The sequence below is a fragment of the Entamoeba dispar genome, genomic scaffold (assembly GCF_000209125.1).
Source record: "Entamoeba dispar SAW760 scf_1105229459691 genomic scaffold, whole genome shotgun sequence".
NCBI lineage: Eukaryota > Evosea > Mastigamoebida > Endamoebidae > Entamoeba > Entamoeba dispar.
This window is the reverse complement of record NW_001853819.1, coordinates 41350-62096: the sequence shown is the minus strand read 5'-3', so window position 1 is coordinate 62096 and position 20747 is coordinate 41350. Positions and strand designations below refer to the sequence as shown.

The following is a 20747-nucleotide window of genomic DNA, read 5'->3' as shown; positions in this document are numbered from 1 at the left end:
AAACTAAAAAATAATTAAGGGAAACTGATAAAGTTGCAAAGGAATCTTAAATGGTTTGTAACACGATATAATTTATAAATTATAATGAGAAAAATGGTTAAAAAGAAAAGATTGTACCATATCAAATTTTTTCTTTTAATGTAGTAAAAAGAAGTACTAATTAACTAGGCCACTAGATTCAGACAAACTCGTAGAAGAAGAGGACATGTTTCAATGGGTTATGGTCGTATTGGAAAACACAGAAAGCAAAGAGGAGGAAGAGGAAATGCTGGTGGACAACATCATAGAAAGACTTGGTTCACTACATTCCATCCAGACTACTTTGGAAAACATGGAATGAGAGTATTCCATCTTAAGGCTAATAAATATTATTGCCCAAGCATTAATGTAGATTCATTATGGAGTCTTGTTGGTAAAGACGTTCAAGCACAATATAAAAATGCTAAAGTAGGAGAAGAAGTTCCAGTTATTGACTGTGTAAAACATGGTTATTTCAAGGTTCTTGGTAAAGGATTCCTTCCAAAACAACCAGTCATTGTCAGAGCTAGATATTTCAGTGAAAAAGCTCAACAAAAAATTAAAGCTGTTGGAGGAGCATGCGAACTTACTGCTTAACTGGGGATTATTTGGAAAATAATTTTTATTTAATGATTTGAGAATTTTTAATTTTCTAAAGTAAAAAATAGGTATGAAAGAAAGGAAAACTGAAGGAATAATAAAAATAAGGTTGTAAGTAAATAAAAGAAAGAAGGTTTTTAAGGTAATACTTTTAATAACAATAAAAAAGAACTAAAAAAAATTGTTACAAGACACAATGGTATGTTTTCTTTTATTTAATATTAATTAAAAAGTATAACACGATATTTATTATTAGGAAGAAACTAATAACTCCTCGTTGAGACTGAAGATTATTGTTGTTGGTGATCCTTCAAGTGGAAAGACTAGTTCTATTCATCAATTTTGTGATGGGATTTTTGAAGATAATTATCAACCAACAGTTTGTTTTTATTAATCAAAAAGGATTTTAAGAGATTTATTAAGGTCCAAATAATAAATAAAGAGTATATTATAATTAAAAATTTTATTTATAAAAGAAATACATTTATCGTAAATAGATTGGGGTAGAGTTTTCTTCTAAGTTTATTACTGTTAATACAAATGAAGTTGAATTAAGATTATGGGATATTGCAGGACAAGACCATTATGCAGGGATGAGTAGAGTATATTATAATGGTGCATTAGGTGGATTGGTAATGTGTGATGTAACAAATAACACATCTATTGAAGGAGTAAAGAAATGGAAAGCTAATATTGATGATAGAGTGTTATTTAATAATGAAAAAATTCCTGTTTTATTAATTGGTAATAAAGCAGATTTACTTAAAAGTGATGAAGAAAAAGATGCTGCAGCAGCTAAACTTAAAGAAATTGCTAATTCAAATGGATTTAAAGGGATGCTTTTAGTATCAGCAAAAACAGGATTTCATGTTGAAGAAACAATGGAAAATATTGCCAAATTAATAATTGCACAATTTGGTAATGTATTAGAAGCAGAAGGTAATGAAGATGCAAGTAGTTCTATTGATTTAATGTATCTTCCAGATGTGAAACAAAAAAGAGGGTGTTGCAATTAAAAATAAATGATTGTGTTTTGTGAACAAGTTAATTAAGTTCTCTTAAATTAAAAGCATAAAAGAAAGGACCATCAAAACATAAAGTGGAACTGAAGTATTTGTTTCATCATCAACGTTTCCTGACTTTATTTCATAAGAGTAATCATAATCATTTATTGATTTATAATTATGACATTCATTAACTAAACCAATTTGGTCTTCTTCTGATTCAATAGCACATTCACTACTAACAGAATATTTAATACAATACCCTGTGATTTCATTGTTTGTGTTTTTAATTTCATTAACAATGAAATATGGATATTTTTCTAATATCTTTTCTACTCCAAACACTTTAGAAAATGTATAACATTTTCCAATATTAATTGGTGTACTTGAAACTAGTAGATCTTTTGAACAATGTTTGTCATTTGTTTCATTACTATATTTATTAAAGGTTATAATCTCAGCAACAGCACAATAAATAATAAGAATAAATAATAATGCTTTCATTTTATTAATTTTTTAGTTCATCTTTTTTTAGTTTTTTTTCTTTGATTTTTGATGATATAAATAAATTATTTTAGAACTAAATTTGAATACAACAAACATTTCTTTTATTCCTTAATTTTTACAATAAATTCAATTATTAAATACTATGAATTATTCGTCTAATGAAATAGTTTTTTTAATAACTTTCTTTTTTGTTTTTTTAGTTAGGTTTTGTGCTTTTTCCTTTTCTATCATATCATTTTCTTCATCATCCAAGTTAATTGTTTTTTTAATGACCTTCTTTTTATTTTGTTTAATTGGTGTATCTTTTTTTTCTTCTTTTAAGTCATTTGTTTCTTCATCATCCAAACAGATTGTTTTTTTGATTACCTTTTTTTTACATGTTTTTATAGTTTGTAATTTAGTTGATTCTTTTTTACCTTTATTTAAATCTGTAGTCTTTTCATCTAACCTTATTTCATCTTCATCAAAACAAGTTGTTTTCTTAATAACTTTCTTTTTATTTGTTTTTTTCGTTGTTGTACTACTTTCTTTATCAATGATTGAAGTTGTTTTCTTAACAACTTTTTTAGTAATTACATTAGAATTTTGTTTTGTTTGTTCGTTATTAGATAACTGGATGATAGGTTCTCCATCTTCATCTAAAATGATTGTTGATAAAACTTTCCTTTTAGAATGCTCAATAGAGCTATTAGAGGTATGACTTTTTGATGATTTATTTTGGTCAAAATCAGGATCTATTTTGCATTCAATTTGAGTAGTTAATTTTTCTTTTTTAAGAGAATCTTCTTTTTTAAATTCTTCAACAAATTTACCAAATTTATCTTTTTCTTTAAGCTCAAGAATTTGATCAGGTTGAGACCCCCAAGAGATTTCGTAGTCATATCTAATTCTAAAATTATTTCTTTTGTACTGATATATTTCTTCTGGTGTTCTTGTTTTTGATAATCCATAAATTTTTGCATGATCAACTAAATTGTTATGAATTATCATTTCAGTATAGTCACTATACTCTGATGTAATGTCAATAAGTTCTTCAGGATTTATCATTTCATCATGAGACGAAGATTGTTTTATTTGATTATGGTTATCATTTATCTCAATTAATTTACTCTTTAATTTTTTTATTTCTGTAAAATACTTTGAATCAATATTTTTTTTTCTTTCTTCTAAAGAGACATTAGAAGTTGATAATTTAATTTCTTCTATAGTGTCAAAATATTCTATTTCTTTACTTTTCATTTCTTTTAATACTGATAAGGTTTCATCATTTCTTGTTTTAAATTGATTTAAGTATAAACTAATATATTTATGAAATCGTCTTGCTACTTCTGTCATAGAAATTCTTTGTGTTGGATCTATTGCCCATGTTTTATCAAGGATATCTCTAAACCATTTGGGAGCTTTTAATTTCGTAAGAGTTAATGGAAAACTTCTTAGACTAAGTAATTTTTGAGTAGTTGTAGGATTTTTAGAAGTTTTAATATCTGCAGTAAGTATTTTTTGGAATTTATCCATACCAGTTAATCCACTCGCTTTAGACACTTCTTCTGTATAAATTAATGAACGTTCAATAAATATTTCAAAAATCGTAAGTGAGTAACAAAAGATATCAACAGTTAATCCAACATGTAATAATTGATATAATTTAAATTCATAATTTCTATCTCTTTCTGCTTTAACTTGATCTGCATTACTTCCAAATTCTTTTTTTAAGTCTGCTTCTATATATGTGTAAGGAGTTAAATCGTCTAGATTAAAACTTTTTAAGAATTCTATACGTTTCTTGCCTTTATATGTTTTAGCTGTAATAAATTTTAACATCTCTGGTGCAGTATAAAGTTTTGTTGACGTAAAGTTAACATTTGAAGGGACATTGTCAAAGTTAATTCTCTTAGCAGCACCAAAATCTGCTAATTTAGCTACAACAGAGTCTAATGGATTTAATGAGAAAATAAATATGTTTGACGGTTTTAAGTCAAGATGCATAATATCAAATCTATGACATGCAGCAACTCCATTAGCAATATCTTCAAATATTTTAAATTTTAATGTTTGAGTTAATTGATGTTTTTCATAGAATGATTCTGCATCTCCATAAGGTGCAAGTTCAGTGACAGCAGCATAAGGAAATTCAGTTAAACCAACAAATGTAAGGATATAAGGTGAAATAAGATTTCGTTGAATTTTAGCAATTTCTCGAATTTCAAGAACAAATGGAGAACGAGAAAAGTCTTCAGGAATACCTTCTTCTTTTTCTTTTAAGAATTGATTAAGTTCAGATTGATTTATATCACTTAACTTTTCGTGATTTTTTTCTTTTTCCTCTTTCATTTTTTGTAAAGTTTCTATACGCTCATTCCTTGATTTTACTTTACTAATAGCAACATCTAAAGATCTATAAGTCCCTTTAAAAATGGCATTATATTCACCAGTATAAATTCTGTCAGACAATTTACATTCATCAAATGAGAGATACTGACTAAGTTGTGGTAGAAGAACAACACTAATTTGTTGAATCCAAAATCGTTTATAATTAGTTGAACCTTTGTTTGTTCCAAAAACATGAATAGGGATTTCTGACTTAATTTCTCCGCTAGAATTTCTCACCATAGCATAAAATCTGACTTTATAAATCCCTCTTGCAAGAAGAATAAAACTAGTTTCAGAACATGAAATCCAATAGTTGTTAATTTTAGCAAATCCGTTAATTACTATTTGATAACTTTCTAGTGCTTCGTTTGTAAAAACTACTTCTTCCTCTAATATTTCATGAACTGGACAATCTGTACTTTGAGACAGATTTTGTTCTTTAGAACTTTTTCTATTAAATGTAAGGCAGCTAGGAACGATAGACACTTGACAAATACTTGATTCTTGCATAATCTGTTTTTCAGTACAAATTTTAAGTTCTTTTACACTGTTATAATGCTTTTTGGTAAGTTGAATTTATTGTTTTAATTCATTAAAAGATGTTATGTATATCAAATTTTTTATTTCTTTCAATGAAAAGGAATTATAAAAAGTATTTTATTTTTATGAAAATAACAAGATAATATCAGAATCCTTCTCAGTTAGATACTTCTATAATAAAAGAAGTAAATTATTATTTTTTCATAAATTGTTATTGAATAATTTATTATAATTTATTATAATTTATTAATAATTATAGTAAAATAAAATGAAGTAATTTAATTATTTTTATTTTTTATTATTCTTTTTTTTATTTTTGTTTTATTAATTTATTATTTATTTCTATATAACAACTATTAATAATTGTTTAATATTTGATAAATTAAGAAAAGAATATTCAAGTATCAGATAACAATAACTTATTGTCACTATTTATTATTTATTATTTCATTTGAAGAAGAATATTATTTAATTTTATTTATTAATATCACATTTTAAAATAATAAATTTATTACAAATAGATTTAATATTTTATTGTTATCTATTCATTCTTAATTTTGATTAAAATCTATTTAATTAATTTTATTATAATGTTATTTCTAATTTATTTAATTGTTTTATTATCAAATTTTCAAAATAATAAAATAGTAAATAAAAATAAGAAATGAAATTTTCATAATTATATTATTTTTATTTCAAAATAATTAATATAATTTGATGATTATTTTATCTTTTATTTAACTATTTATTATTAATTTCGTTTATTATTCTATTTTTTTCTTATTATATTTTGTTGTTATTTGTTAATATTATTAATCATAGCATTTTTCATTTAAATTTCATTATATTCTTTGTTAGATTTTCTTGTTTAGTCTTTATATTGAAGATGAAGTATCTTTGTTTTGTTCTAGATAATCTGATAATCTAAACATTTTGTCTATAGTTTTTCATAGGTTTAGATTGAAGGGTATTTTCTTTGATTAATGATAATTGTGAGTAGTTAGATATAGAATAACAAGAATGACATTTGTGATAAATGTCGAAAACAATAAAAGAATAAATATAGAATAAAAGAAAAATAAAAAACAATAAGAACAAAAAGTGAATACAAACAAGAATACTTTAAATTATTAAATTAAAAACTTTTTATTTACAATAACAAATATATTGTTAACTTTCATTAAAACTTCGAACTCAGCTTCATCCCCTAAATATAACCAAACTTCGAATTTTTAATTATTGGTAAATGACTGAAAGTGAAAGTAAAATTATAAAAGAACCTAACACAAGAACAGAACACTATAAAAGGGAGAAGGGTAGTACCAGTAGGTCTAGATCAAGTTCTTCAAGTCCTTCAAGAAATACTTTAACTCGAAGTTTATCAAAACGTTTACCAGGAATAAAGTTAGGTTCATTAAAAGATGGATTAATTGTTCCAGAAAAGGTTGGCCCATTAGAGCCTATCCATATCAAAGTTATCAATCAAATTACTAATTGCGATAATTATGATAAACTTGAAAAAGTTATGTCAACATACACTATTCTATTTTTTGAAAAACCATTAGATAGAAAAGTAATTTGTCCACGGATGTTAATTTGGAAACTAGAAGAAACTCATAGAATAGTATTAGAAGTTATTTGTCGATTACTAAAAAATAAAAAAGACAAAAATGAAATACTAACACCTATTTTGTCTGAAGGTCAACCACATAATGCTGAAGCTCTCCAGCAATTTATTGAAGACATATTCTCAAATGAAAGTTTATTTGAAAAAGAAGGAGATCCTTCATTTAATGATAATGGAGAAATTGTTACAATTTCTAAAGAATGTCTTAAAGAATTATTGTTTAAACCAGAAGGTAGTAAAGAGCTTGATGAATTCTTCTCCTTCACTCAACAAAATTATTTTACAGAAAATGAATTAATAAATCTTCTTGAATTAAAAATACATGAAATGAGTATAAACCTTGATTCTAGTTCGTCTTATACAAATGGACAGATTTCAAAGTCGTTAGTAATTCTTTGTGGAATTAATTCATTTGGGTCTGACACTCTCAGTCAAATAAAAAAGATAAGAAGGACTCATACACCTCAAAAAGTAACTTTTAGTACTTTTAAAATTTCAGTAAATCAAAGTACTGATGAAGACATTAAGACAACACCAAAATCTGCACCAAAAAGACTTACAAGAAAAAGATGTAATTCGGCTTCAAAAATTGATCGTCATCTTAATACAAAATTAACAGAATCACAAATCCTTTCACCTGAAGATAAAAAATCTCCAAAAGAGGCTGAACTTTTATCTTTTTCTAAAATAACTACAGAAAGTTCTAAAGATTTGACTATTTCTTTATCAAACGATTCTCAAAAAATTGAAGAAGGAATTACAAATGATAACATACTTGTAATAGACCCTAAAATTCTTGCAGAACAATTAATGATTTATGATATTGATTTATTTGGGAATATTCCTCTTAATGAAATAACATTAATTGACAAGTCACCACTTATCATTTATGGTACTTCTAAATTAACTCAAATAGAAAGTTTAGTTATCAAACAATCTAAAACAAGAAATGGTATTGATTATTTTATAAAAGTTGCATATAAATGTTTCAAATTAGGAGATTTTAATATGGCATTTATCATTTATTCTTGTATTGTTAGAGCATCTTATAAACATTCTGAAGAATTTGGAGTTTGTCAGTTATTATTATTATTTAATATAAAATAATTAACATTGAAGAATAAAAAGAATGGAAAATACTTTAATAAACTAGAACATATTTTTTCAATTAATCAGAATCATCGTAACTATAGAGAAGAGTTCAACAAGAGAAGTAACAATGAAAGAATTCCTGTTATTTGTTTGTTTTTTTTTATCTTCTCACTTTCTTAATGATATAGACTTATATTAAATAGCAACGTGGATCCATGACTTCTTAGGTGAAAAAGAAAAAGGATTTATTGTTGATAATTTACTAAGTGTCAATAGAATGAGGTCGTATGTAGATTGTGTTAAGAGTGTTCTTTTTATACATAAAATAGCTTTAAAAACTCAAAGAATTGATTCGATACAGAGATATTTAATTGAATTTAAAAAATAATACAATTCTCTACTATATTCTTTGTAGTTTACTACTTTTATATCAGAAAAATTTATACCTCGAAGACACAAAAATAAATATTTGAAAAGATTAGTAAATAAAAAGAAAAGGTTTAATAAAAAAAACATTTCCTACTGTTCTCACTATAAAGCTATTTCTAATACTAAGTTTTATTCAACAACACAACCTTTTTTCTAGAAGAATTTCCCAACCCCTCTCCTTCTCAAAACTATTCTCATCTTGATCTTCATGATAGCACTATTTTTGTGAAACAAACACCAATATTACTGGAAACACATATTATTTCTCAAAGACTTCTCAATTTTACAAGACACATCTCAGCAATTTTTTTGTATTGTTCAATCATTCAAACGTAAGTAATAAAACTAATTACAAAGTTATTTTGTATGTTTTTCCTTTTTATCCTCACAGACTTTTCTATTTTTTAGTCTATTCTAATTCTCTATAACAATAAACAAATTCATAGCATTAAACTTTCTTGTTTTCTATGTCACTGTCTCTCAATACTATTAAAATAAGTCTCTTTCTTAATTTTCTTTGTCATCATTTTATACTTCAATTTCTTTATTCACTTCAGTTCTAAAGTTCACTAAACCTAATTTTATATCAAAGCATTTGCATCACATTGATAGAGGTTATGACACTTCATTTTCTAGTCCAGTTAGAGTACTTAATAAAATAACTAGAATTGTAAAGTTCAGGAAATAGATAAATGTAGAATTGTTACTCATTCAAGAATTATCTAAAAATTATTGTCAAAAGACCTTACTGTAATAAAGTGATTCTGAACAAAAAAATAGATTGTCTAGAAAGAAAAGTTTGGTTGTAGGAAATTAAAATAAAACATAGACTTTATTGTTTGTTCTATAAAATAATTTAGTATACTTTGATAATAAAATGAAAATTACTTTAAAAACAATGAGTAGAATTAAATAATTATTTTGTGAATGATTGTAAAAGTTTCTTCTCGATGTGGTACGAGAATTGACTGTTTGAAGGGATTAGAGGAATAATCTGATGGGCTATTTCTTCTCTTCTATTTTCTGGAAGAACATCAAGGAATGCTTGAATGACAAAATTTCCATACTGATCTTCAACTAATGCAACAAGAGATTCTGGTTGTGATAATACATCAAGTAATGGTTGTCTTACATTTTCTGTTGAACACTTAAGACACTTTTCAACTACATTTGAACTAAACTTTTGTTTGGAATAAAATACAATATTATCTTTAATTTTATGAATAATATCTGAAATAATTGTTGGGTCATTTTCCATCAAATGTTGGATAATAAAATTACCATATTGATCTTGAATTAAATCACAACAGTTTGAAAGAAGTTGTGGTTTAATTGAATTAATTTGTTGATTTGTAGAATTGTCCATAGCATGTGTGAGGACAGAACATCCAATCTTAGTTTTTGAGATATCAACAACACAATCTTTTAATCCTCTATAAAAGAAATCAGAATTCTTTTCATTAAATATTTTTAATAAGGTTTGAATAACATAATTAGCATGAGGATCAATGATAAGTATTGCAATATTATTTCTTAATATTGGAGACCATATTTGAATATGTCTTTCTCTCATAAATGGTGCAATTTTTTGAACTGTATATCCTCCAAATTGGTGACAACAATACTTCACTAAATTTTCAGAAACAACACCAAACACATTATCTTTTATTTCTTCACTTCCAAATTCTACAATCTTAGGTAAGATATATTGTCCATTTGGATGAGTTATGAGTTCTTCCAGAGAATCTTCAATTTCTTTAAAAATAAGGAAAACACTCTCTTTGCTTGCACCATCCAATAATTTTTGTAATAATGAACATCCTGAAGCATATTTAGTCATTTGATAAAATTGTCCTTGAAATTTTGACACAATAACTTTTTGTTCTGCTTTCTTATTAGGATTAATATTAGTTGATAATTTAATAGATGGTAATGAAAAGGATTTTACTATTTTCTCAAGTTCTTGTGGTGTTGGTTTGATTATCTTTCTTTTCCTTTCTGTTTGTTCTCTTCTTGTTTTATTTTTATTCATATTATTATTGACATCAATTTGAATAGGTTTTGATTTGAATTTTCTAACAATACTCTCAATAGAACTAAGTTGAGACAAAACCATTTGAGATTCAGTTGTAGCTGGTGATTTTAATAACAATTTCCGTGCTTGAACACTGTTATCTTGATACATTTTAAGTATCTTTTGATATGTTCTCAATGCTACTTCCATTTCTTCAAACCTTTTCTGGTGAACATTATCTTCAAACGATTTTACAAAATCTACAAAATTACTTATTGTTTATCTATAAACATTTTATAATTTAATAAAATATAAACAAACCACGAGAATATACACAATTCATACTTTGTTTTAGTATTACTTCTTTCTTCTCTTTCATTCTCTTAAGTATTTAATTATGATTCTCAAATTATCATGAAAAGAAAGTAATCGTTTCATCTCATAACTATTAAGATTCCTTGTTATTGCAATTGATAACTCTTAATCATAAGATTTAAGGAGAGAGTCTAATAATTTTTCTAAACTTTTTAAGTCTATTTAATTTCAAATAACTCCTCTTTTTTAATTGTTTATGTTTCTATATCTTTTGTTTGAAATACTATCAATTTTAAAATGTTCTATTTATTTGATAATTCCAAACAAATATCAACAAAATATTAATATATTTTCTGTATATGTTTATACAATAATTTTAATAATATATCATTAAAATCTCAATTACTAATTATTCTTATCAGCAAAATTTTAAATAATTTCAAGTAATTAATTTTAAAGCCTATTAAAATTTATTCATAAAAAGACTTTTTATATAAAAATAATTGTACATTTAGCTTCTTTCTTTGTTTTTCATTAAGATGTTTAAATCACTAAAAATAATAAACTAAATACTAATTCTTCGAATTATTCAATTTAAAAACCAGTTTCTATATTTTGTTATTTAACTAACATTCAACTGAAACTAAATAACGTATTTAGAACATTATTTATTATACGTTACTTTTATTCTTATGATAGGTTTATTGTCTTAGAATTAGCTATTATAAATTAAAAATGATTAACGATCAGTTAATCTATTTTTAGTTTTAATTAATTATCAATCAAAATCAAATACCGAATTATCTAATAATGAGGACCTTTACAAAATAGTAATACTCAATAATATTATTTTTGAGTTAACTCACTTTGGTTAATTGTTATTTCTCTTTCTAATACACTATTAAAAGAAGATTTCTTTTATTATTTTTATATCTTATCGGTTAATCATAGTCCGTAAAAGGTAGTTATATTAAAAGTAATTAATATAATAAGTTTACCAAATTGGTTGTTAATACAATGTGAGAACTTTGCATTAAGAAAATATTAACATTAATAAATTAACTGTCCTTTATAAAATAACAAAAAATTAGAAAATTATTTTGTTATATAATATAACAAAAACTAAAAAAAAATAAAAAAACATTTGATTAATGTCAAACCCACGACCACCAAAGTCAGTGAGAATAAAACAACAGTTTGTTGCTGTAGCAAAACTTAAATTACTTGTTAAACATCCAGAGTTAGTTGAATTCCATGACTCAAATTCAAAAGAACCTGAACTTCTTCTTGAGTTAAAATCATTAAAAAACACAGTACCAATCCCACAGCACTGGTGTCAAAAGAAAAGATATCTTAATGGAAGAAAAGAACGTGAGCCATATCGATTGCCAGATTTTATTGAAGCAACAGGTGTTAGTCAATTAAGACAAGCATATCTTGAACGAGAAGAAGAGATGAAACTAAAACAAAAAATGAGAGAAAAGATTCGACCAAAGAATGTAGGATGTATCGATTATCAAATTTTATATGACGCTTTTTTTAAGAACCAAAAGAAAGGTACTATGACAGTATTTGGTGATATATATTATGATGGTAAAGATGAAAATCAATATTATGGAACACCTTTTAAGTTATCATCAAAACTACGAGTTTGTATAAATTTTACTTAGTAATATTTAAAACAAAGAAAAAATAATTAATTTTATAGAGTGCATTAGGAATACTAGATAGTGATACTCCTCCATGGGCAGAAGCAATTAGAAGATATGGACCACCACCTTCATATAGAGAAATTATACCACTTTTATATCAAAATAAAACCCAGATACAATAACAAGATATTTCTTTTAAATATTGTTTGAAATTTTTTTTCTTCTCCATTAAAATTCTTTTTCCAAAAACCTTGAAAATTCAAAGAACTACAAATAAAACATTGATTCTTCATTTCCAATGATCTTCTTATTATTACCACTTTTAGTATTTTCACAGGAGTGTGTTCTCAGAGATATAAACTACTCAAAATTAACTAAACCAAAAAATGATCCATACCTTCTCTCTTATCCACTTTACACTTTCAATTTTAATATCTGTGGGCCAGTAGATGATGATGGTAATGTTGCAATTGCTATTGCTGAAGATGTTACTTATTCACTTGGTAAATACTCAACTCAAGAACCATTTACTGATAATAATGGTAATGGTTTTAAATATACTGGAGGGTCTAGAAGTAGATCTGGAGATTTGTGGAGTTCATCCATTTATATAAAGTGTGATAATACAGTGACAAAAGATATTATCCAAGTTTCAACTGCTGATTTTGATAAGGCTTCTGTTAGTTTTGAAATCAGAGGACCTTCTGCTTGTATTGTTGAAGAAACCAAAAAGTCTCTTTCACCTGTTGCAATTATTTTTATTATTATTGCTGTAATTGTTTGTGTTATTCTTATCATATTTGGATCATGGTGTCTTGTTAACTTTATTCTTGGAAAAAGAGGAGTTGCTGTTCTTCCATTATATAGCATTTTCCATAAACAACAAGATAAATTCTCTAGTGAAAAAGCTAATTTAATTTAACTTCCTCTTGATTAATACATTTTTAATTAAAACATAAAGCACATTTGTTAATAATACTCTTTGTATGTTTTTCACTTATTATCAACTAGAAACTTCTTCTTTAAGTTTTATTAAAAAAGAAGTTTTCTTATAAAAAAGGTCAACCAATAGATATATCCTTCAGTCTCTTCAATACGGTTTACTTCTGTCATAGAGTTCATTTCTAACATATGAGAATTAGAAGGTCCCTCTTCTAGTGTACAGTGTTGAATATGTAGAACATTAAGTCTTTCATGTTTTTTATAATGATTGTTAGTAGTATTTTGGGGAAGTTGATTTGTAATTTTAGTGTTTTTAATCTTATTACTGATTCTTTATGTATCAACCCATTGATTGATAATATTACAGGTATTATTTCTACATAAGTTAATTCTCTACTTTGTATTAACTTCTCTTGTAATTCTTTGTATTTATTTATTTTGTAAATATAATTTAATTCTATATTTCTATCTTGACATATATCAACATCATTAATATATCCTTTTTATCTTTGATGTTTTGATAATATATATATGGTATTCTAACATTAAAAGAATTGTCATTAACCAATAAATCTTTATTGTAAGTTATAATCATTTCATTATTATTAATACATTTATGTTGTGCATTAAAATCTATTTCAACAAATTCAATAAAATGAGTAATTAATATATGTTTATATATTTGTTTACATACATAATCATGTTTTAATATTTGATTATTCTTCATTACAGGACATCCTAACAAAATATGGCTTATAGATGGAATTGTGTTATAGCAATGTTTACAATATTTTAATATATCAATATGAAGTATTTTAGATTTAATACTCAATTCACAATTACTCCTTCTTGTATCTTTACTACTTGGAGGAATGAATTTCTTTTTATATTTAATGACCTCTATGTTGTTACTGATAATTTCATAATATTAAATATACAATTTACATTTCTTATATATTCACTACATTTCTTTTCTTTCATTTAAATATCTTTCATTTATTTTATTTGTTATAAATTCAAATACTTTGTTTATATCATGTTTTATTTCATTTATTTGTATTATATTATTAATTGAAATTAATTTTCTTACAAAGTACATTCTTCATTCTTTTAATTATTCCATTTGGATTCTCTTTTACTGCTTCTGTCATTTCTCCTATTTCTGTATTTGATATTTATATTTTAAATATATTCTTATTAATTCATTACCACATTCATCTCGTGCTGACATTAATCACATTCATAATTCATTTATTGTAACATATAATCTACTTTTATTGATGTTTCTACTGTATAGTTGGTGTTGTATCAATGACTTTATTATTTGTTTATCTATATTCTCAAACTCACCAAGTTTCCATTTGACAATACAGAATTCATATCTTAATTTGGAGATTATATCGCTATTAATCTTTCTAATTGTATTGAGGCTGCTATATTTCATAATATTTAATGATGATAGAATAGAAGATACATCATTTAATAATCTTGTACAATATTTATTAATATTTATTTTATCTCTTATTTCAATACCAAGATATTTATAATGACTATCATTAGTTACTCTTGGTAATTCAGCTAATTCTCCATTTATTTGACCATTGATATTATTCATTATCCCACTCTTTTCTACATTTATTTTTAATCCTATTGCATTAAATATTTCTTTTGTAATTTGAGGGCTTTTTCCATTTCATTGATGATGTTTGTTATTATCTTTAAATCATCAATATATATATGTGGATTAACTGTACTTGTTTTTCTTCTCAATTCATTTTAATAGATAACTTATTAATTTGTTTATCTAATTATTTAGATAATATATCAATAGATAATACAAATAATAATTGAGATAAACTATCACCTTGTATTATTCATCTTTCTACATTAATTATACATACATTTTGTTGATTATAATATAATTGGAGTTGTGTAATATTTAATATAGATAATATACTTTTAATTACAACTAATGGGATGTTAAAATAAATTAAACATTGTTTAACAAATTGATGATTAATACTATCATATGCTTTAGAGACATCATAATATGTTTCTACCCACTTCCATTTAGCATTGATTAATAACTGAATGATTATGGTATTGTATAATAATCATTCTTTTGATGCATATGTATATTTCTTACATCCAATTTGATTTTGTGATAATTGTTTTTCAATTGGATTTAACATCAATTGGTTTTCTATCTTCATTTTTAATAAAGATGTATATACTTTTAACATACAATTTAAACAAGTTATTGGTCTGTAATTTTGTGGGTCTAATTTATCTCATTTCTTATATATTAATATTGTTCTTCATTTAATGAATTGAATATAGATATCATTATGATTATACAATATTTCATTAAATAATTTTAATAAGAAATTCTTTTGTTGTTCTAATTATTTAATCAAGAAGTCTTGTATTTTATCAATTCCAGGTACTTTCCAAATATCAATGAATTTTATTGCATGATGTAATTCATCTAGAGTGATTACCACCTTCTATTATTAATTCTATTTTCAATTAATATATTATATAAATTAATATTTATGAAATTTATATTGGTGTTATTTTCATAGATTCCTTTCCAGAAATAATTGTAGTAATATTATCTGGATACTCATATTCTTTATGTTTATTTAGCAGTTATCTCTTTCCATATTTTAACATTTTATAATTCATTCTTATTCTTTTCCAATTATTCTTACTTCTATTTCTATTCTTTTCATTATTTGGAGGTATTTGTAATAGTTTATTTGCTCCTTTGTTTTTACTTTAATATGATATATATCATATTTTTTTAATATGTAATATTCTTTTTAATTTCATATATTGATTATTATGGAGCAAGTCTCTTAATCTACATATTTTTGATTGTAGTATTCTTTCTATACTTCTCCTTCCACTTCTTTCTTGATTGTTATTAATAATTATGTTAATAGTTGAGGTTATAGTTTTAATATAATGGTAGTAATCATCTAATGTGTTGATTACTATTTCATTTGTATTAATGATATTAATTATTTGATGTACTTTGTTTTTATTGTAATAATAATTAATAAATTGTACATCTTCTTGTTCTTTCATATGTTCTTCTTTAAATATTCTTATTACCTCCTCTTCTTGTATTTCTTCTTTCTTATTTATTTTATTAATTCTTTTAATTCAATATCTTTCAATTGGTGTGTTATTAATTCTTCTTCCTTTCTTTTATTGATTTCAATTTTAATTTCATTCTTTATTTTATATGTTTTCTTTATTATTTCTTTATATTCATTAATATCTTTTATTTTAATATCAAATTCATGTATTAATCTTTTTATTTCTTCTTCTTTAAGTTGACCTCTTAATTTTATTTCTAATAACTTCAGTGCAAAACATTTATAGAATGTTAGAATTTCTTCTTCTCTATTTGTTTGATTCAATTGTTTTTTGAATGTCATGATCAGATGTGGTGATCTTTTTATGCTGATTTCACATCTCTTCGATTGAATTCTGTATTAACTTTCTTTTTTTTTTTGAAGATCATCTTCATTTGATGATATTTCATCAGTTACTACAACATTGGGGTGAGTTAATTCACAATTTGTGTTTCAGATGAATCAGATATAATGTGATTTATCTCATCTTTCTTCTTTTCTTCTTGTGTAATTTCATTTTGTAATTTAAATAATTTATCTTTCAAGAAGTATACTTGTTGTGATAAATTGTTTACCTCAGACATTTTCATTTCTGATTCAGCATTTAATTCGAATAATTTTCTATCAATTTCTTGTTTTTTTAGTGTTTATCTCCTTCTCATGCTTCTTCTTTAATGATATAATGTCATTTGATAATTTATTAATGGTCTGGTCATTCTTTTGTATTTCTTCATTTCTTCTTTCTCTTTAATATTCTCTTCTATTCTTTTCTTTAATTCTTCTATTCTTTTATCTTTTTCATTGTTCTTTTCTTCTTCTTCTTTTAATTTCATCTTTTCTTTTTCATTATGCCTCTTCTTCTCTTCAGTGTCCCTCTTTTCCTCATCATTTTCAATATTATATATTTCTTATTTAAGTATTTATCATTTATTTCATTTTGATTTAGTTGTTTGTCATCTTCTTCAAGTGTCATACTGATCGTTTCTCCATTCTATTCATTTTCGTTTTTTCTCTTGCAAGTAAATACCATCTTCTCATTATTGTTGATTATATTCTTTAATCTTAGTGTTCTTAATTTATTCTATTTCTTGTAGTGTAAGTATTTTGGTTTCTTCTTCAAATAGTCTTTTCAAATATTCTTGTTTTGTATTTTTTCTATCATTTCTTTTCTTTTATTTCTTATTTGTCGTTGTCTTTTATTATGGTATTGTTTATATCTGTGTTGTGTTTTATTATGTGAATTATTTGTATTATAATACTGATTGTTTCTATTTGAATTATTGATAAAATACTTATGATGATGAAAATGATTGAAGTGATAAATAAAATGAATCATATCATTATTATTATAATTATTATGATAATTGTTATGGTGATAGTTATTAATATGGTAATGATTAATGTGATGATTAATGTATTTCTGTCCATACAGATAATACGTGTTTTCACTCATTCTTCTATCATTTATATTTCTTGATTGATATGGATTTCTCCTTCTTTTGTTATTGATTTTTTTATAATTTTTGTGGTGTCTCCTGTAATGAAATTTTTTAAAGTGAAGTTTTCATATTTGATATATAACTTTTTGCCACTTGTCTTGGTTATTTGATAAGGTATACAACTCAATGACTAAATATTTTTTTGGAACAAATTCCAAATCATTCATCTTTTAAAATAATTTCGTAAAATAAAAAATCAATTTTTTTCATTTTATATTTTTTAATAACAAAAGAGAACCCTAAAATTTTGAGTTATTCTATTTTTTAAGTTCTTGTTTATCAATTATTGATTCTATATGACTGTATTACCTGAAAAGATATTTAGTTTGTTTGATTCAAAAAATATTAATGTAAAAATGAATGTGTTTTAAGGAATAAAATAAATAAACCAATAGAACGACATGAAGAAAAAGCGCAAATGTATTGGGATAAATTTTATTTAAAACGAAGAGGGTTTGTTGCCTCATCAAAAGAAAGAAATTGGATGTGTAGGGAATTTAAAGAAATTGTGTATGATCCAAGAGATGATATTGATGTATTTGAAATTGGGTGTGGTGTTGGTAATTCTATGGTACCACTATTACGTGTTAACCCATCACTAAAATTTTATGCATGTGATATTGCACCAAAAGCTGTTGATGCTGTAAGTGCAGATGAATACTTAAAAGGATATTTAACAGCATTTGTACAAGACGTCACTCAACCTATTCCAACAAGCATAATGACAGATTATTCTGTTGATTATATTCTTCTTGTCTTTGTTCTTTCTACCATTTCGCCCTCAATGTTTGATCAAACATTGAAAAATCTTGATAGAGTCTTACGACCAGGTGGAGTATTCTTTTTTAGAGATTATGGAGAAGGTGATATGAAACAAGACATTTTTGAGAAACGAGGAAATAAACTTTCAGAAAGATTTTATTTAAGACAAGATGGAACAAGAATTTATTTCTTTAGTGAAGAGGAAACTACAAATTTTTGTAAAATGCTTGGATATGAATCAATGGAGCAAAAAATGGTTTGTAATACAAACATTAATCACAAAAAAAATCTAACTATGGTAAGAAAATATATTCAAGCAAAGTGGAGAAAGCCATTTAATTAAATAATCAAGTTTTATTAAAAAATTCATAACTAATAATTTATTGATGACAATAAACTTTCTTTTATTTAGATACACAAATACAAACTATTCCTAATAAAAGAACTATAGTAGCACTTCCAAAATATATGAAATTTTTCCATCCTCTAATCTCTCTGAAGACTACTATTCCCCAAAGAGCAGAAAGAAGGCCAGGTCCTGCACAAATCAAAGGATATGAAACAACGTATGGAAGGTTTGAATTTGCAATAAACCAACACACTTGGGCAATTCCCCACATTACTCCACTAATAATTCCTGGTAATATTGTTTGTTTAAAGATAAATGGTTTATTGCGAAAAGTAATAATATATATAATAAAATATAATGTTGATGCTAAAAAAATACCTACAAAATGACTAAAAACATAATCAACACCATTAGGAGAAGAAAGTCCATTATCTTGTAAGTATTTTGATGGATTAAAAGCTGATCCAAAAAGAATTCCTGCAATTAAAGAACAAACAACCCCAACAATCATTTGCAAATATTTTGGCATTGATTTTAATAAAAGGAATAGAGGTGATTTTTTTTCTTTTATTTTATAGTTATTGCAATCTTCATTAATTTCTGGTTCAATAATTTTTTCTTCTTCAAGAATGATTTGGGTTGTTGAATCTTCATTAATTTCTTCATCATCAGAGACTAAAGTCTCTTCTAATTCATAATCATTTTGGCTTGTTGTTTTTTCCTCTCTTTCATCTTCAGATTTAGATGACGTTTTAATTAGTGCATATCCAGGAACAGAACATCCAACTAATATTGCACCAACACAATTTAACCAAAAAATTTGGATATTTTCTTTGTCTGAATTTAGTCCAAACCATCCAAATGTTCCTGTTAACCATCCCATAACCATGTTAGCTACTCCCCAAATTCCAGGTCCAAGAGAAAGACCAATTAGTTGTATGATTGGTATACAAAATAAATTGCCTGAGCACCAAATCAATCCTCCTAACATTGCAAAAGGTTCAAATATTACTGGACCATCATTTAAAACACCATTGAACAGCATAGTAAATATACCAACAAGAAGAATACCAACACACATTACCCATTGGAAAAAAATCCCATCACTTGTCGGAAATTTTTTTGTGACAGTAAAATTACTACCAAAGAAGAGAACAGCAATAATTACACAAATATATCCAAGTACAGTATTTTTGTCATCTGTCATATTGACAACAAATAAACTAAAATTAAAAAGTGAAAGAAATACTTTTTTTATTAAGATTGAACTTTGTATAAATAAAAAAATAGAAAGCAAAACATATACTAAAAATAAGAACATAAACCATTCAATTATTTCTCAGCCCATTTGAGTGCAAAAGATGAAATACCTGGCACAGCAAAGAACTCTTCTGAATTGGCCTTAAGAAGAGCCATTAACCAGTTGAAGATCCAAATAATGAACCAGATGAAACCAATAATTGCACAAATAATACTAAAGATAGTGGAAACTACACGTGCAGCTGCACCAGCAATAGCACCAGCAATAATTAGAGCAACCCACATAATACAATATATAATTCCCCAAATAATAGCATTTGCAGCATGTGCCTTACAGTATATATTGGTTTTTTCTAATACAAAAACAATAATTCCTCCAATAAGACAGAAGAATTCAGCAAGAAAAGCCTCTACAATAACAGGTAATCCGCAAGAGGTAGTTCCAGTTTCTGACATAACTGAAATTTTATAGATGAAACTTGTTTTTATACAAAACAATCTATTAATAGTATCATATTACACAATTTATGATAATTTTTTATTAAAACTAATTTGACAAAAATAATTTTATCTGACTTTTTCTTTCTTATGTCTCTCATTTGTTTCTTTTATGGTAACTTT

The 20747-nt window shown here is 25.0% G+C and overlaps 11 protein-coding genes across 11 annotated transcripts, besides 22 other annotated features; 6 read left to right on the top strand and 5 right to left on the bottom strand.

Moving 5' to 3' along the window:
* Positions 1-50: 50 nt before the first annotated feature.
* On the top strand, positions 51-615 carry EDI_278060 (60S ribosomal protein L27A-3; the record flags this gene model as incomplete). The annotated part of the gene is made up of 3 exons (XM_001736066.1): positions 51-53; positions 111-140; positions 169-615. The coding sequence occupies 3 exons, from the start codon at positions 51-53 to the stop codon at positions 613-615; spliced, it is 480 nt and encodes a 159-aa protein (XP_001736118.1).
* Positions 66-86: a sequence feature (AT_rich).
* A 199-nt stretch (positions 616-814) lies between the features above and the next one.
* EDI_278050 (rab17, putative) lies at positions 815-1634 on the top strand (the record flags this gene model as incomplete). Its single annotated transcript, XM_001736065.1, has 3 exons — positions 815-817; positions 875-997; positions 1116-1634. 3 exons carry the CDS (start codon positions 815-817, stop codon positions 1632-1634), a joined length of 645 nt encoding a protein of 214 aa, XP_001736117.1.
* Positions 828-850: a sequence feature (AT_rich).
* Positions 1046-1093: a sequence feature (AT_rich).
* A 42-nt stretch (positions 1635-1676) lies between the features above and the next one.
* On the bottom strand, positions 1677-2126 carry EDI_278040 (uncharacterized protein; the record flags this gene model as incomplete). The annotated part of the gene is made up of 1 exon (XM_001736064.1): positions 1677-2126. One exon carries the CDS (start codon positions 2124-2126, stop codon positions 1677-1679), a length of 450 nt encoding a protein of 149 aa, XP_001736116.1.
* Positions 2121-2175: a microsatellite.
* A 101-nt stretch (positions 2176-2276) lies between these two features.
* EDI_278030 (uncharacterized protein) lies at positions 2277-5009 on the bottom strand (the record flags this gene model as incomplete). The annotated part of the gene is made up of 1 exon (XM_001736063.1): positions 2277-5009. One exon carries the CDS (start codon positions 5007-5009, stop codon positions 2277-2279), a length of 2733 nt encoding a protein of 910 aa, XP_001736115.1.
* Positions 5010-5225: 216 nt separating this feature from the next.
* Positions 5226-5309: a sequence feature (AT_rich).
* A 12-nt stretch (positions 5310-5321) lies between these two features.
* Positions 5322-5385: a microsatellite.
* A 114-nt stretch (positions 5386-5499) lies between these two features.
* Positions 5500-5653: a microsatellite.
* A 1-nt stretch (position 5654) lies between these two features.
* Positions 5655-5700: a sequence feature (AT_rich).
* An 8-nt stretch (positions 5701-5708) lies between these two features.
* Positions 5709-5854: a microsatellite.
* Positions 5855-6081: 227 nt separating this feature from the next.
* Positions 6082-6159: a microsatellite.
* A 1-nt stretch (position 6160) lies between these two features.
* Positions 6161-6208: a sequence feature (AT_rich).
* Positions 6209-6285: 77 nt separating this feature from the next.
* Positions 6286-9037, top strand: EDI_278020 (uncharacterized protein; the record flags this gene model as incomplete). Its single annotated transcript, XM_001736062.1, has 10 exons — positions 6286-7737; positions 7786-7906; positions 7962-8056; positions 8174-8239; positions 8298-8313; positions 8348-8498; positions 8525-8555; positions 8753-8862; positions 8930-8984; positions 9017-9037. 10 exons carry the CDS (start codon positions 6286-6288, stop codon positions 9035-9037), a joined length of 2118 nt encoding a protein of 705 aa, XP_001736114.1.
* Positions 7747-7777: a sequence feature (AT_rich).
* Positions 9038-9103: 66 nt separating the features above from the next.
* On the bottom strand, positions 9104-10411 carry EDI_278010 (pumilio domain-containing protein C6G9.14, putative; the record flags this gene model as incomplete). The annotated part of the gene is made up of 1 exon (XM_001736061.1): positions 9104-10411. One exon carries the CDS (start codon positions 10409-10411, stop codon positions 9104-9106), a length of 1308 nt encoding a protein of 435 aa, XP_001736113.1.
* Positions 10412-10492: 81 nt separating this feature from the next.
* Positions 10493-10517: a sequence feature (AT_rich).
* A 334-nt stretch (positions 10518-10851) lies between these two features.
* Positions 10852-11021: a sequence feature (AT_rich).
* A 563-nt stretch (positions 11022-11584) lies between these two features.
* Positions 11585-11657: a sequence feature (AT_rich).
* Positions 11658-11667: 10 nt separating this feature from the next.
* On the top strand, positions 11668-12350 carry EDI_278000 (uncharacterized protein; the record flags this gene model as incomplete). Its single annotated transcript, XM_001736060.1, has 2 exons — positions 11668-12165; positions 12225-12350. The coding sequence occupies 2 exons, from the start codon at positions 11668-11670 to the stop codon at positions 12348-12350; spliced, it is 624 nt and encodes a 207-aa protein (XP_001736112.1).
* Positions 12171-12223: a sequence feature (AT_rich).
* A 116-nt stretch (positions 12351-12466) lies between the features above and the next one.
* Positions 12467-13090, top strand: EDI_277990 (uncharacterized protein; the record flags this gene model as incomplete). Its single annotated transcript, XM_001736059.1, has 1 exon — positions 12467-13090. The coding sequence occupies one exon, from the start codon at positions 12467-12469 to the stop codon at positions 13088-13090; it is 624 nt and encodes a 207-aa protein (XP_001736111.1).
* Positions 12920-12966: a microsatellite.
* A 158-nt stretch (positions 13091-13248) lies between the features above and the next one.
* Positions 13249-17799: a repeat region.
* A 124-nt stretch (positions 17800-17923) lies between these two features.
* Positions 17924-17982: a sequence feature (AT_rich).
* A 191-nt stretch (positions 17983-18173) lies between these two features.
* On the top strand, positions 18174-18860 carry EDI_277980 (uncharacterized protein; the record flags this gene model as incomplete). Its single annotated transcript, XM_001736058.1, has 1 exon — positions 18174-18860. The coding sequence occupies one exon, from the start codon at positions 18174-18176 to the stop codon at positions 18858-18860; it is 687 nt and encodes a 228-aa protein (XP_001736110.1).
* Positions 18851-18902: a sequence feature (AT_rich).
* Positions 18903-18921: 19 nt separating this feature from the next.
* Positions 18922-20073, bottom strand: EDI_277970 (uncharacterized protein; the record flags this gene model as incomplete). Its single annotated transcript, XM_001736057.1, has 1 exon — positions 18922-20073. One exon carries the CDS (start codon positions 20071-20073, stop codon positions 18922-18924), a length of 1152 nt encoding a protein of 383 aa, XP_001736109.1.
* Positions 19200-19225: a sequence feature (AT_rich).
* Positions 20074-20198: 125 nt separating the features above from the next.
* Positions 20199-20582, bottom strand: EDI_277960 (uncharacterized protein; the record flags this gene model as incomplete). The annotated part of the gene is made up of 1 exon (XM_001736056.1): positions 20199-20582. The coding sequence occupies one exon, from the start codon at positions 20580-20582 to the stop codon at positions 20199-20201; it is 384 nt and encodes a 127-aa protein (XP_001736108.1).
* Positions 20583-20648: 66 nt separating this feature from the next.
* Positions 20649-20697: a sequence feature (AT_rich).
* Positions 20698-20747: the final 50 nt, after the last annotated feature.